This window comes from Phymastichus coffea, unplaced genomic scaffold (assembly GCF_024137745.1).
Source record: "Phymastichus coffea isolate CEN01 unplaced genomic scaffold, Cenicafe_Pcof_1.1 PCOF00093, whole genome shotgun sequence".
NCBI classification, from domain to species: domain Eukaryota; kingdom Metazoa; phylum Arthropoda; class Insecta; order Hymenoptera; family Eulophidae; genus Phymastichus; species Phymastichus coffea.
In genome coordinates, this window is record NW_026706904.1 from 971102 (window position 1) to 986830 (window position 15729).

A 15729-nucleotide genomic window follows, 5' to 3' on the forward strand; every position below is an offset into this window, starting at 1 on the left:
TTTTGCTGGTCGAGCGCGCCACGGCGCTGGGGCAGAGATTGGAAGCAAATAGATCGAAGGCGACACAACATTGACCTGAATTGCCGAGATGCCGGTGCTGGCGAATTTAAAAATTGACGATATATGTAAAGCGTCTATAAGTGGACCGCGCGCGCGCGCTTCCAGCTGGAGTCTCTTATTCTCGGACTCGGAGGCGACCGAGAGTGCGAGCGCTTTTATTCGTGTGCCGTGGCAGGCCAATGTTGCCGCAATCGGGTTAGAGCAAACCACCAGCGGTAGCGTTTCTCTGATTTCGTTCCCGAATCTTTCGTTTTCCTTCGCTGGTATGCCGCGCTCGCGCGCAGACTGCGCTCACTGCCGAGTGTCGATGACAAAGACTCGTGGTTTCCGGTGACCGAGGCGACGACTCGCTCGAGGATAAGTGCAGGAATCAATTATCGATTGCTCGACGGTATTTCATTTCGTAGCCGAGCGTGAAAGCGAGCAGATTGGATTATCTACGCGCGCGGCATAAAGAATGGGCATTTTTATGACAAAAGGGCAGTAGGCTTATTGGATGTATTGCATCAAAGCAAACTCTCCGTCAAAGCAGTGAATAATTTTAATCTTGATGTGAAAATCGCATGCCTGCAAGATTAGAGAGAGGGAGAAGCTGGTTTTTGTTTTCGCTGGCGTGCGTAGACCTCGGATTTAAAAGAGATTACAATTTGAATAGTTGAAAAGATGAGTCTATACCAATGCCAAGCGACACAGGCACTGCTCGGCTGATTTTCTATCCACTCATGGAACTACACAACAATGAAGGTCAACGTTAGTGCGCCCGCAGCGTATAATGGTGAGCGTCCCTCACTACTTAAGTAACAATTAAGAAAAAAACGAAGAAGAAGAAGGAAATCGAGCGTCTTGTTTACATAAGTTCGTCGTGGTGGTAGAACCATGGTGGTAGAACCACGCGCGTCAGCATATAGACCCGTGGGACCGAAAGGGACAGACGGAGAACAGAAGAAGCAGAAGAGAAGAGGGCCACTGCCGTGATGAAAAGACGAGGGGCAGGAGGAGGAGGACGAGGTGGCGGCATATGCCCGCAGCGCATCAAACTCGGCTGTGGCGCGCGCGCGCGTGCGCGTGTGTGTGCTCACGCACACGTTTCATGAATTGATCCGTGAGCGACGGCGGCGGCCGGAAGAGCGAGTTAGCCCGATGCAAATCACAGCCTTCTCTTCGTTTTTTCGCTCGGTTAATTTCTTCATTTGCGCCCTCGCAGCGGCTCGCGGCGAGGCACGGATAGAGCCATTGGACCGGCTGGAGAACGCCGCGGATCGGTCCTCGTGGAATTCAATTTATCCGTATGGACTTGACGAAAGTCCTTCCCGTTGAATCACACGACTGCCTCGCTCGCTTTATCTCGCTTCGGCGCGCTTGGCCTTATCGTCGAACCACCGACTTGACGCCGACGTGACGACACGGGGAACCCGATGTCCCGCGGTCCCTCCCTCCTTCCCTTTTTTCGATCTTTCGTCTCTCTTTCGAGAGAAACGCCCACGCCTACGTATTCGCTGCTGTCTGGAGGTTCGGTTGGCGCGTGTCGTGAGATGGTTTGGCAAGACAAACCGCGACGAGCACAAAGACAGCGCGCAAAAAAAAAAAATAAATAAATAAAATAACGGCTGTCGGCGCGCATCGCACAATTAAAGCACGCGGCACGTAGCGATCACTCGCTCGCTCGCGCATCGTGGCAGTCGCGAGATCAAATCGAAGCGGTTGTCGCTGTCGCCGAGACGACGGGAAAAACGCCAGTTGAAGCGGAGCAGGCTGCGCGCGAGGGATTTCAAACGCGACGGCGTCGAATGAAGGCATCCTTACAAGGTTAATCACGAAGACGAGAGAGAGAGAGAGAGATGAAGAACGGCGGCAGCGGAGTAATGCGACGTAAATGGCCGCCGCTGGTGCACGGGCGTGTGATCGCCGAAGGCGAGTAACCCAACGCCGTAACGAGAAGAGAAAAGGATCGAGAGCAGCCGCTTCTTCTTCGTCGTCGTCTTCTTCTTCTTCTTGCTTAATCTTGGCGGCCGGCGCAACGCTGCAGACCAGCTATCGGCTTTCTTTCTCGCTGACGCGCGTCGCCAGCGCTGCCCGCGCCGCCGCCCCGGCCCCTCGCTCGATCGCTCTCAGCGCCCGACGTTTCTCCGCGGCCGCGACGCGTTTCTGCTTCCCGGCGCGTCCGTCGCCCGGGACGCGTGCGCTTTCCGCGCGCGGGGCTCGAACAATGCGGCTGGCGAACGCGGGCAGGCCCGCGGCCAGCTCGACGCGCAGATGTTTGTTTCCTGGGTTACCGGGGGGTTTCCACCACAAACGATACTTTTTCCAGGTGTCGGGTTGCCAACTTGGGTCGATGCGCGCGCGCGCGCGGTATAGACAAGGCACTCGAGTGTGCGCCATATGGACACTTTCGACGACGGCGCTGCACGCCCAAGCGTTCTCCAAGTGCTGTAATAGCACGGTCTCGTAAAACTCGCGGCGGCGCCGCGGTATCTGCATCGCTGAACAGTCATTTCCTCTCCTTCGTCTTTCGTTTGTTCCGGCGACGTTTTGCCGCACGCGGAACTGCTCGCGAACTTAACGACCCCGTGGTTGATCTTTCTTTCTGGGTTTTCTTCTTTTTAAATCGACAAACGGACAAACGCAAGTCCGATCGCCACGCGATCCTGCGCGCCGCATCAATATTCATAAGCTTTGCGGGCGAGCGGATTTTTTTCCCGCCGCGCATTTACTCGCGTGCAAGAGGGTTGACATGTGCGCGCTCGTCCCACGCTGCAATTCAATTAGCCCGAGCGCGACGTTTCTCTCTCTCGCTCTCTTTGCTGTCTTCGCCGGAAGGTTATCCGCCTGTCGGACGGACGATAATGCGACGCAGTTTTGAAGCCGTCCGCGCAAACAGCCTCGTACACGCCATACGCCTCCTTTTCCTTCGCTTTTACAAGTTTTTGAGCGGCGCGCGCGAAGGCTGCACCGCCGGGCGTCTGTTTACACAATTCGGAATTGCAGCTTCATTCGAGCTCGTGAGAGCGCCTGTAAGCGAGAGAGTGAGATGAAAGTGCAGCAACACGGGAATGCGAGAAATGCGGCATCGCAATTGGGCTCGACGGCTCGCCGTCGTGACGCGGGCCGAGGCGCAGCCGCTACAGACGGCCCTATTCGCCGAGAGAGCCCGCCGGCCGCCAATAAAGGCAGGAATCAGTAGGCCCGCACGTCCTCGGCGGAATTCAAACGTACATCCCGGATCGATTTGGCGTGCCGCGCTGTCGCAGGGGCCGGAGCAGCTCGGAGCAGCGGAGCAGAGCAGCAGCGGCAGCGGCAGCGGCAGCAGCCCGCGTATCGATCGCTCGTCTCTCGCTCTGTCTCTTCGTCTCTCTCTCTCCCGTCTCGCGCGCGCGGTGCGCCCGTTCACGCAGCGCGCCGCGCGCGCGTATTGGATTGAACCGGCGGCAGCTCGAGGGGACAGCGCGCGAGGCCAGCGAGGGAGGCGGGCGCGTATCGGGACTGCTGGAAGCGAGGCGGCGAGCGCAGCGCGGCCAAGCAGGCACGGAGCGGCGCTGGCGAACCCCCCTCGTGCGCGCGCGCTCCAAGGACCCGACGACTGACCTTCCCAGCCTCCCCGCGCGCCCACGCCGCCACGAGTCTGCTGCCCCTCTCTCATCCTCGCCGCGGCCTTTTTCCCTTCGCGATGCCTATCTCGCTCGCTTCCTTCTGCGCCCGCCTATGCGTGCCCTCGGCGCGCACGCTCGATCTATCGCTGCCTTCCTCGATCCGCGCACTCACCGCGCCACCCTCGCGCTCCGACCTGTCGCCCGGGCGATGCCGCCTGTCCCGAGAGCGGCCAAGTCGCTCGCAGCTCGTCGCTCGGCTCGTTTTCGAGGGCGCGGCACCGAGCGCCCAAAGCAGCGAGTTCGGCGGGGCGCGAGGGTCGCCGGCTTTTAATGAGGAATAATCGATCATTCCGCCAATCCATTAAGATTCCGCCTGCCTCCCGGTCTCTCGTGCGCGCGCGCGCGCTGCTGCTGCCGCTGACGCTTGGCCGGGCCGCGAGTCAAGCATAAAAAATCACGCGCGAGCCGTGGCTGCAGCCCCCGGCGCGAGACTCGCGCCTCGTTCCCGCATCCCCGCGTCGTACGCACGCACACACAGTGGTCTCCCGTCTACGAGAGAGGCTCGTTCGCCCACTTCTTATCTGGCAAGGCGCAGATGCCGCCCGAGCGTATGTACAAGCTCGCGAGCGGGAGTGGGCGAGAACGAGAACGCAGCGCGTCCCCTGACGTCGGCGGCTGCTCTCCCCTAGTTCGCCCGGATCACGCGCTCGAGGCTCGTTCGCCGGTTCCGCGCCGCGAGCGCGCGCACAGCTGCGTCTCTCGCGAGCCGCGTGCGGCACGCACGTTCGGTTCGTCCGTGACGCGAGTCGACCACTGATTCACGCGCGCGTCGCTGATAAGGTCGATTGCCGCGGGCGGATAACGCCCGCGTGGCTTCTCCAATCTAATCGGTCGCGCCGAGCCCATTGCAGGCCAATTCCGCGAACCAGAACCTGCCGCCGATGGCGCGCGTCGGCTATTTTTAAAGCCCGCGTCGCAGCCATCTTCTGGCGGACGCGCACCGCGCCAGGCGATCGCCGTGCGCCTCTGTGGCTCCGTCGCGAGGATTGCGCAAGGCGCGCCACGCAGGTGCAGATTTTCCTTTCGCAACGCAGGCGGCGAGCGCGTGGTTCCCGCAGAATGTGCAGGCGTCGTCGGCCGAGAGAGAGAGAGAGCGAGCGAGCGCGCGCGCGAGAGAGAGAGAGAGAGAGAGAGAGAACGAGCAAGAAAGGGCGGTACCGGCGGCTGGCTGCGGCAGCCAGCTCCTCTGCCCTTTCGACCTCACCGCTCTCTGTCTCTCTCCGTCGGAGCGTCGCTGTCTCCCTCCCTCCTCCAATTGCGCGCATCCATCCCCCGGCAGCAGCCAGCCGCTCGGCGCGCTCGGCTCGGCTCAGCAGGCAGCAGCAGCAGCAGCGGTACGGGCAGGGGCCGCGCCAGCCAGCGGGACACGAGAGCGCGCGCCGGCCGCCGACGAGTTCAGTGCGAGCCAGCGCCGCGCGCCGTGCGGACAGCGACACAGGCGTCCCTAGTCGGCGACCAACCACCGCGCGCGCTCGACCAGCCGGCCGTCTTCTCGCGTGCAGCCCCATGCCCGCCGTCGGCTGAGGCGCGTGCCCGAGCGAGCCGCGGAGTGCACCGAGCCTAGTGCCCCGGTGGTGGTGGTGTTGTTCGCCGCCAGTCGGCCAGCTTTCAGTGCGCGTGTGCGCGGCCAGCCCGCGGCGGATAATTGACGATGCCGCAGTGCGCAGTGGCGACGTGCCGGAACAGCCACCGGCGGACGCGCGGTCGGCGCATCCGGTACCACCGCTTCCCGCAGATCCCGGAGGTGCGCTCGCGCTGGGTGAGGGCCTGCGGCCGCGTGCCCCTGGCCAACGGCGACATTCCCTTCAACATACAGACGGCGCGCATCTGCTCGCTGCACTTCACCAACGACAGCTACGAGAAGGACATGGAGCACCTGGTGCTCGGACTGCCGGTCAGGTCGCGTCTGCGCCGCGGCGCCGTGCCGACGATCGGCGTGCCCGTGAACGTGCAGCCCGTTACCAAGATGCTCGTGGAGGACGCCAAACGGTCCCTGCTGAAAATCGCCCCGAAAGGCGGCAAGCCGGCCAAGAAGCTGGGCAAGCCCGCGGGCAAGAGCGCGTTTGTCAACGGCGACGAGCCGGAGAAGGTAGAGCAGTACAGGACCGGCAAGATGGACGTGCTGCTCGCGCTCGGCCTCACGCCCGCTTCCAAGTGAGTAGACGCGGTGCCGGAGACCGCACCGAGGACCGCGGCACGACCACGACGGGGGGTAGTGGTGCTTCGGCGCGCGGGCCTAGCAGGGCTCTGCGTTATCGACTCCGTCGGCTGGCGAACGGCGGCGAGAGCCGAGGGGCAGCTCGCTCCGCTCGGGAAACGCTCGCGTGCCGTGCCGCGCTGCACGGCACGGCTCGGCTTTGCCCCTTGCCCCTTGTCGACCGAGCGCGGCTGCGAGGCCTGCAGCACTGACTCCTCTGTGTTTTTTCCTGGAACGCGCATTCCGGTAAACAAGCGCTCGGCCGTCGTTCTCCGTTTCGGTATTTGTTTACACAATAACTCGAGCGTTATGCGTTCGCACTCTCGCCGTGCTTTGACATTCACGCTTGGGCGAAAAAAAAGAATTCCGGAAATACATAAACGCTCCTTCGCAGAAAGCGTCTCGCGCGAGAGAAAGAGCTGGCGCCGACGATACGAGGCGCGCGGCGCTACGGAGAAAGAGATAAAGCCCGATGCACGGCAAAAGGTGAGAAGGAGGTCAACCGCGGGGACAACCTTGACTCGGAAATAAGCCGCGCGGCTCGCGGAAAATTCCTCGCTGCCGAAAGACGAAGCGAGCGACCGAGCAGTACCGATGACGACGGAGGCGTCTTGCGGCAAACCTCGCGCTTATCGTCGTCGATAAAAGCTTCGGCTCTCCTCCTCCTCGCTTCCGCTCTTTCTCTCGGCTCCCCCCCGCGCACTCCGTCTCTGTTTATTTGGTTAGACGCCCGAGCTAATCTCGCCCGAGCCCCCTCGCCCGCCCCTCGCTCGTTCGCCAAGCGTCGCTGCTCTGGACTGTTTCTCTCGAGTGGTACCGCTATGCGCGCACGCACGCTCGTCGACGGCGGGGCGAGCAGCGTTTCCCTCGGCCGCGGCGAGGCGAGCGCGAAGGAGGGGGAGGGAGCGCCCGAGGCCGGCGGACGATTGACCGCCCGATGAAAATCGCGCGGCGCTTCTTCGGCCGCGGGGCGCTCGGCGGAGAGGCGCCTGCGCGCGCTTTTCGCATCCGCCGCGTGCAGGGCTTCGACAGCCGCTGTCGCGCGCGCACCCGGCCGCTCCAAATAAAGCGCCCGCGCGAATCCTCTCTCTCTCTCTCTCTCTCTCTCTCTCTCTCTCTCTCTCTCTCTCTCTCTCTCTCTCTCTCTCTCTCTCTCTCTCTCGCTCGCTCCCCGCGCCGGGAATATTAATCCTGGCGGGTGTGGCCTCGTTCGGCTCGCGGCTCGGAGCCTCCCTCTCTTTGGTACCAAGTGGCTTCTTCTTCCGATACGCAACGATGGCGCGCGATCAATAACGATATGTCTGGCCGTCGCGCTCACCGAGCCTCCTCGGCCGCGCTGCACGAGCGACGTGCTATTTCCGACGCGACGCCCTCGCCGCCATCGATTGCTCGACGGGAGAAACGTCTTCGCTGGGAAAGCGCGCGCGACGGCGATTTCTATCCGCTGCCTCGACCGGTTGAGCGTTGCGCAAGCGCGCGCCTGCGTGCATCGCGTCACCCCATCGATCGCGCGACGCTGCTCCGCTTGCACCAGAAGATTCCGATTGCCCTTGGCGCATTCCTGTCGGCGCGCGCGCGCGCGAAACGACGGCAGCAGCCTCGATCTCCGAGCGGTGCCCGTTCGCCAGGCGCTCTCCGCCGATTAGCGATGAGGCAACGAGCACCTGCGCGCCGGTATCACGCGGACCAAAGGACACCGACGATCGTACCATTTGTCGCCGACCTTGCTCGCGCGATAAAAGGCAGGCGGCAAAACAATGTGACTCACGAGTATTTATTGCGAAATTGCGCAATGCAAGCTCGCTCTCTCTCTCTATTTTATCGGTCAATCGATTGGCCAGCACACCGAGTTACGAAGATGGGCGATCGAATCGCCAAAGTCCGACGTGATCGCGCAAGCGAGCTGGGGGGGGGGGGGGCACTCACCGCGCGCTCGCATATCTTTCGCGTCGGTCCGGTGTACGAGACGCGAACAACGGCCTGCATTCTCCGTGAGGGCACGCGCACGTGCGAGATGACGAAAGGATGAGACAATGGAGGCTGTTCAACGCAATGCAACGCAACGCAACGCAACGCAGCGCGAGAAGCGAAAGGACGCGCGGAGCAAAGCGTGCAGGCGTAATTTCACGTGGAGACCCGCGCGCGCACACTGACCTCCAGCGATCGACTGGCCTCCTTTTTTGCGTGACACGCGTCGCGCCTTATCGACTATCTCGCTCTCTCTCCCTCCGCTAGGACTCGGTAGTCGCTCTAGCGCTTTTGCCGATTGTCCTGCGCGTGGCGTTGCGCAAGTAAAGCGATCGCTACGTCATCGGCCACTTGGCAATGATAGCGTTTCTTTTCTTCCTTCGGGCCGCGACGGACGCAGCGAAATACGCCGCCTTGATGGTTTTTGCGCGCTCGCGTCGCTCGGCCGAGTCGTTCTTCGCGAATGCAATAAGTAAGAAAAGAGAAAAAAACGGACGAGGAAGGCGGCTCGAATGTAGGTCGAATTTGCAAATAAAGCGCGAAACGAGAGATAAGATAAAAGGCGCGCGTGACGAGCGAGGCGGGCAGAAGCCGGTAGCCGCTGCTACCACACATGACGGTCACAGTCGCCACCTGGCGAACGGCCTTCGAAGACTTTTCAGTCGTCGGTCGGAGCGCGCTCGCCTCTCCTTTCGCCGCTTTTCCTCTCTCTCTCTCTCTCCCGAGGTCGGACGGGCGCTCGCTCGCGCCTCGTTACCGCAGAAAGACGCTTTCCTTCGCGGCGCGCGCGCGACGGCCAGTAGGCGCCGGTTGCGCAACGCGGGCAAACGCGAGCCGCCGGCCGCCACCGGGCACTCTTGAGTCGTTCCTCGTCTTCGCTCGGTTCGCGTCCCCGCGGCGAACGCGCGACATCGCAGAGAGGAGCCGTGCACCCCGACAGCCAACCGTCAGTGGACTTTGAGGGGGAGCCTTTGCGCGATCATTGGTAACGTTATACCTGTGATTTGTCGAGTCGTGAGAAGCGGAGCGTCGACCTCGCGCGGGCACGCAAAAGCCAACAGCAGAAAGGAAAGGAGAAACGAGGCAAAGCGGGAAAAACGGGGGAAGGAAGGGGCCGGGCTCGCGGCGTGACGCTTCCAACGGGACTTCGAGGAGCGCCGAAGGAAATCGAGAGCGTCGCTCGGGCGCACTTTCGTTTTTGCTCGGCGCGCGCGGCCTCTGCGTTACGCGTGGCTCGGCTCGCGATCGAGCGAAAGAGAGCCGCTGACGATTCGGCGGTCTTTCAAACCGCAAGTCGCGCGCCACGCCGATTCGCGTCAACTTGTCGCGGCGCGCTCTCGGCCCTTTTGGCCTTGCTTTATTTTCGAGAGCCCTGCGCCCGCTCGGACCGTCGGTTACGCGCGCGAGATTCCCGCACGTTCGAGCTCGCGAGTCGCTCGAGTGCAGCGTGACGTCGTCGAAAAATAGAAATATCGACCGCGTCGAAAAAGAGCCGCGCGGCATATGGGTCGCGACGTCGCTGAACTCCGCGCGTCGACTTCTCTTTCGTTCGTCCGTACGTTCGTCCGCCGCCGCTAGCCGTGCGTATCAATAATAACGGGCTCTCCTTCGGTCACTCTCTCTCTCTCTCTCTCTCTCTCTCTCTCTCTCTCTCTCTCTCTCTCTCTCTCTCTCTCTCTCTCCGCTCGCGCATATCCAACAAAGTGCGCCGCGTTCTCATTGCAGGCGCTGCCTACGGCTCGTCTTTTCGATCCCCGATGGCCAGTGCCAATCAGCAGACCGCGCTGCAATTGTTCTCAACGGACTTCCCTTCGTCTCTGTAGAGCAGCAAAGCAACGCGAGAATGCGTAATGAGACGATCGGTGGACGGACACTGCGATTTGCCTTGCGTTCGATCGTTGGGTTGAATTTTTGCTGATATTTTTGAAGAAGCCACTTTCGACGAGGCTGTCGTGGGACAAAGCCGACGGCAACCGTCGTTGCGCGACTCCGACGCTCGAGACTCGCGTGAAACTCGATTAAAATTACGGCCGTGTTGTTGCATTACTCGCTGCGATCGTCGGCGAGTGTACAGTTGAGTCATTCGTGCGCCAACCGAGCGGCCAGCGAGTCAAAAAATCACGCGGCAAGAGCTCACGGAGCTGCCCGGAAATCGAGCGAGCGCGTGCGGCGAATCGGACGAAAACCCGACGACGGGGAGGGGCGAGACGAGGCAGCGCAGGGTGTCGCGCGCGAAAGCGCCCCACCAGCGCGGGCGGAGGACGCCTACGGCTGCGCGCGCGCGCGCTCGGCCTCCTGCAGCCGAAGTAGGCCGCCGCCGAGGCGGTGCCGCGGCGCTGGCTCCGGCGGTCGGGCGCTCGAGCGAGCGACTGGCCGGGCGCGCGCGCGCTACCAGCCGGCGTTCTCCACGGCCCGGAGCGCGAGGGTTCGCGCGCCGCCGCCACTTGGCGCGCCACGAGTGCAACGAACCCGAGAGTCGCTCGCCGCTCCCCGCCACCGCCACCGCCGGCCCGCTCTAGCTTTCACCTAGAGCGCCGTCCGCGCGCGCTCTCCGATGCAACCCACCCTCCGCAGTTTCCGCGACTACGCCGCGCGGCCAGCAAGCACCGCGCGCTCCCGTTCGCGCGCCGCGCCACGCTGGCTTTGCTTGCCCGCTCGCGAACGCTCGTACGTAGCCCGAGAACGCCGCGAGTTCACTGACCAGCCGCAGTTCGCAGCGGCAGATAACCTAATAATCTATTGCCTTCGCTGACGCCGAGTATATTAATAGACGACCACGGCGACGAGCCGACGCGCCCGAGGCGCGCTATCGTGCAACGCGCGGAGCGACGACGATCGCGCGCTGCGCCCGTGTGCTCTAGTTTGGCTCTCGACGAAAATCCGCCGCACCGTTTTCGCGGCGCGCCGTCGCTCCTCTGCCAATCTCCAGTGCAAGCGGTTACCCGAAGGACGTTGTCGCCTTCGTCTTCTGTCGCTCGCCGTGGATGACGTAACTGACGTCGAACTCGCCGAACCCGACGCGAAGCTCGAGCGCGCGCAGGCTCGTGGCCCGTCGTGGACCTTCGATGCCCTTGTGGTGCGCGATCGTCCGCGAGTCGTCGAAAAAGCCCAGCGACGGATTCGTCGTCGGATGTACGTCGCGCGCGAGCAGCGCAGCGACCATTGGCTCGTCTGTCTGTCTCTCTCTCTCTCTCTCTCTCTCTCTCTCTCTCTCTCTCTCGAGCGCGTGCGTCACCGCGCACGTAACACACGTGCGAACAAAAGCGACGTTACGTGCTCGCCTGACCATCCGCGGGTGCGATCGCAGTAACGTTATCCAGCTGTCGCGATCCTGTACTCGCGTCGCTTATCAACGCTTGCGAAACCGCGAGCGCGCAAGCAGCGCGGATGACCTCCGATAAGCTCACGCTCGACCGACCGTCGTCGCACCTTGTTTCTCGACGACAGGTCACCGGCAGTTTTTACTTCCTCACCTCGAACCTTCCTCCCTGGCGACAAGCAAATGTCTACCGATCGTGCATTTGCTAATATACACATACAGATATATGATATATAAATCTCTTTCGATTGCTTGCGCGTTCAGGCCTACGCCTCGACGGAGCTCTAGGTTCTGCCATTGCAAACTCTCAGATGGGTGTGAGTTGTCGTGATTATATCGCTAATGCTAAATGGAAGTGGCGCTTATCGACGAGTAAAAGTATTGGTGTCCGCGCATAATCAACAAACTACCGCAATGACTTATTCAAATGTGTTTACAACGTCTATCGTAATCAACGACACGAGCGCTGGACTGACTTGAAAAAAAAATTTTCTGTTGCAGCCTAAACAAAATGCACGCTATGGACGGCAGCGCAGTTGGTAAGAATTCGTCCGGTGAGAAAGGCCGCGGAGCCGAGGACGACGAGGAGTCGCGGAAATCACCGAAAGTACCGCAAAGCCAACAAAACGGAGCTGCTCTACCCGAGGAGGCGGCCTCCGCCGATCGTAATCTCATTCACTGCCAACCTCCCGCTGTCCTCGGTAGAAAGGACAAGAAGGACATCGATTCCAACGACCACGACTCACAGGTCAGTCATAACGACATTGAACGCAATCGAAATACGTGAAATTTAGTTACGTAATTGTCGATCGTTGTCGCATAAAAAGCGAGATTGCGTGGAAAGCACCACGTAAACAATGAAATCGAATCAGTAGCCTGTCGAGGTTGCCCTCGGACTTTCACGAGTAAAGCGAATGCACGTTTGTTCCCCAGTCTGCAATCTCCAAAGCTTCGAAGCAGCAGACAGAGCAAACGACGCCGAGCAAAGCAGGTCGGCCAAGTAATCAGCGCGGCAGTGGGACCACCACCAGCAGCGGCAGCGCCAGCAGCACAATCAAACAAACCCAGCAGCAGCCGGAAGATTTGCGTGATCCGCAGAGTCTTCGTGAAACGAGGAAGCGTCGAGCGATCGATTCCCAAGGCGCCAGCTCCGCCGCGGCAGCAGCGAATGGCAGCTCGTCGCCCAAGAAATTGTGCCTCGACCAACGAGAGCAGTTCATCAACAGTCTCATGGGCATTTCGGACAAATTCACCGTCGATCAACTGTCCGCGAGAGCCGAACAATTGCGCGTCGAGGTGCAAGACTTGGACGAGCTTGCGCGCGCCAAAGAGATGGAATGGAATGAGATTCTCAGCATGCGCAAGCTCAAGGAGGAGGCTTATTTGCGGCTGGAACGTCGACGGCAAATTTTGGGCTTCATGGAGGGTAACGGCTCCGAGGGCATTCTGCCGCAAGCGAGTCTTGCACTTCTCCAGCAGAATTTCGATCACAGAGGATTGCTGATACCCAAGGAGGAGTCGAAACGCGACAGGGCTTCCAAAGCCGCTACGTCGATATATCAACAAGCGGCTAAACTCGAGAACGGACCTAGGATCGACCCGCAGAGCTTGGAAAATCGTCAAATCGGCGAAGGTAGACAGGGACCTATCGTCGATGTCAGATCGATCATTGCCGACTACAGATTGAGGCATCCAGAGACTGTTCCTAGGCGGTAAGTACGATAAGCTTCGATTGTCATTCCTGTAAGATAGTCAAGAAATTCACGAGCCGTTTTTCATCGATTTGCAGTAGAGGTCGTCGAATGAGAAACTCGGTGAACGTGGGCCTTGGAGCCGGTGGTGCCATGGTCGAGACCGTTGGCAATATGGATTCCAGACCCTCGAGTACCGACTCGTGCAAGAGCAATCCTAATATAAACGACCCTAACAATACCATGAGCTTCAAGGACGTTCTCGTGCAATTCGCTAAATTGAGTCAGCAGCAAGGTAAGACTGCTTTTCACGGCTCACCGTTTCCTCAAGATGAACACGTATAATGTCATTGTACATATCATTATTCGCACAAAAAATCATTATACAGAGCACTCGTGTATATTATGTGCAGGTGAACCGATAAAAACGCCTCAAAATTATCCAGACGTAACGCTGCATCCGGTTGCAGCGACGCCTATAACGCAAAATTCCACGTCGCAGCAGCAACAACAGCAACAGCAGCAGCAGCAACAGCAGCAGCAGCAACAACAACAACAGCAACAACCGTCGGGTTCATTACTTCACGGTATCCTCACAAAATCTCAGTCGCCAAGGCCGACGACATTTTCGCCGACGCTTGCCAGGTTACTTACTGCACCCGAGAGAGAAAGAGGCGCACCCGCTATCACGCCGACATCGCACCAGACTGCCACACAGCATTTGTTGCAAGCCTATCAGGGTGCAAACCCTGTTTCCATTAGTGATTTCTTGTCTTCGTCAAAGGTATGTTAAATAACGTTTCGTTGATATTCATAATCTAATTATAAACGTTTTTACAAATGGAATTTTATATTAATATAGATTTATTCTTATTTCAGGCTCGCACGGAAATCACAATAACTCCAGTTGTTAATAATCCTATCCAAACTCACTCCAATAATGCAATCCACGTTGTAAGCGATTCATTTTTCTAAATTTAATATGTAATCAATTTATGAATGTGTCGTACTTGAATCTCATACCTGTTATTTTTTAGGATGACGTAGAGGAAGAGACTTCAATAATTGAAGAAAGAGACTCGAGACTTTCCATAAATACTAGAGATAACAGAGACGACAGAGATAGCCCACCACGTTGCCAAGGCTGTCATGAACGTGCAGCACAGTTTGTTTGCGCTGGTTGTGGAAATCAGTGGTATTGTAGTCGCGAATGTCAGGTAAATGTTTATAAAAACTATTATTTACTCTTCATTTTATTTTCTATTCACGCATTTGTATTATTCCGATGATTTATTTTCAGGTTGCAGCTTGGGATGACCATTCAGATGCTTGTTCGCCATAGAGAAAGGCTAATGATGATAATAATAATAAGCCCAATATGAAGTTGCAAGTGAATCTAGTCAAGAGAAAGAAATTGAGAAGGAGGATACAGGTTTGGAAGTGAAATAGAAGAAGGACGTAATTGTTGGGCGTGGTACATATATTTTTGTGGATTGTATCGTGCGTGTGATTAAACTAGCTCGTCATATTGCGAAGGACCATATTTATGTCGAGTGAAGTTAAACTTCTAAGCACGTTTTACCCCGTAACATTAGAAATTTTTTCGTGAGCGTTCGTTAAATGTGTATTGATTTTTTTTTTTTTTCGTTTTATTCGCATTATCAACCGATGTGATCAGTTTTATATTTCGAAAATCTAAGTAGCTTCTTAAGCCAAAAAAGCAAAATAACGTTTTTAGTTTATATTTCATAATATGTATAAACTTTATGGTATTTAGAAAACATTAAATCGCAAGGGAACGATTTACAAATCGCAGAACCATAGTTTAATGTTGTAAATAATTTTATATAAGATTACTGATTTCCGCGTTCAGTTTATGAAATTTCTGAGCGTTGGTAAACAAAGTGCCATGTGTAAGATTCGCTTTTCTTTTTCCTTCAATTAAATATCGAAACACAAAGACTTCTAAAAGCTCAAGTGCAAGTAATTTTTCCTTTACTTTGATTATTTTATTAAAAGGTTAGTGTATATTTTTTGACTACATAACTAAATTATGGTGCACATGAACAATTTGATATTTTTTTTAAGTTCACAATAAGTTTTCTTTTGATTCAATCTGACATCTTGTATTTTTTCAAAAGTGTTGATTTTACAATGGAAAATATTGTTTTCAATATAGAATTTTACTTTGCCAATCTAATTTTTAAGTTTCTTATTATTGCGTGACAAAACACGCACTCGTACCAAACAGCTATTTTATACCATATTTGTTACCAACGTAATAAATTAGAAATATCAAACATTAGCCTTAGCATAGCTTTTAAGAACTTTTTGTAAAATTGTTGATGATATGTTACTGACGTTGAATATTCATTAAAAGCGTCAAATTATTTCATCGACAGTTGCCCCAGACATAAATCTGTAGTCAAAAGTTCCTACAGGTATACATATATACATTATATATATTTTTCCCATTTATGAGCAAACCAAAATAAAGTTTTTAATCGTAAAATTATTCATTCGTTTGTCAAATTTTTTCCTAAATGATAAAAAATATTTTATTACGTAAAATTTTCATGTTAATTTGTTGAAGTACTATTATTTAGTTACGTATATTCTAATCTACATTTATAATAACGCTGTTGGTATTTTAAATGTTTCTATGATGACTCTGACTCCGGAGTTAGAGATAGAAATTTGAATTTTGAATCAAATATGATATAGATGGCACTAGTTAACCGTCAACTGATTCTTGTTATTGTTTGGATATTACGCTGTTTACGTAGTGATAAGTGCCGAATTATTAAATTTTATCAGTGTGTTATTCGTAACATTTCTTTAAAAAAC

The 15729-nt window shown here is 56.4% G+C and overlaps 1 protein-coding gene across 2 annotated transcripts in view; it reads left to right on the forward strand.

Moving 5' to 3' along the window:
• Nucleotides 1-15377, forward strand: part of LOC131669415 (uncharacterized) — a 34229-nt gene extending 18852 nt beyond the window's left edge. Inside the window, exons 1-9 of one of the 2 annotated variants that reach the window (XM_058944268.1) lie at nucleotides 4017-4487; nucleotides 4987-5861; nucleotides 11693-11939; nucleotides 12125-12903; nucleotides 12981-13177; nucleotides 13296-13666; nucleotides 13762-13836; nucleotides 13920-14099; nucleotides 14183-15377. In XM_058944268.1, coding sequence (XP_058800251.1) covers nucleotides 5359-5861; nucleotides 11693-11939; nucleotides 12125-12903; nucleotides 12981-13177; nucleotides 13296-13666; nucleotides 13762-13836; nucleotides 13920-14099; nucleotides 14183-14224 — 2394 coding nt within the window. In that variant the 5' untranslated portion in view covers nucleotides 4017-4487; nucleotides 4987-5358 and the 3' untranslated portion in view covers nucleotides 14225-15377. Of the gene's footprint in view, nucleotides 1-4016; nucleotides 4488-4986; nucleotides 5862-11692; nucleotides 11940-12124; nucleotides 12904-12980; nucleotides 13178-13295; nucleotides 13667-13761; nucleotides 13837-13919; nucleotides 14100-14182 lie in introns of those variants that run through there. The other variant, XM_058944267.1, reaches the window with a different exon arrangement.
• The last annotated feature ends 352 nt before the right edge of the window (nucleotides 15378-15729 follow it).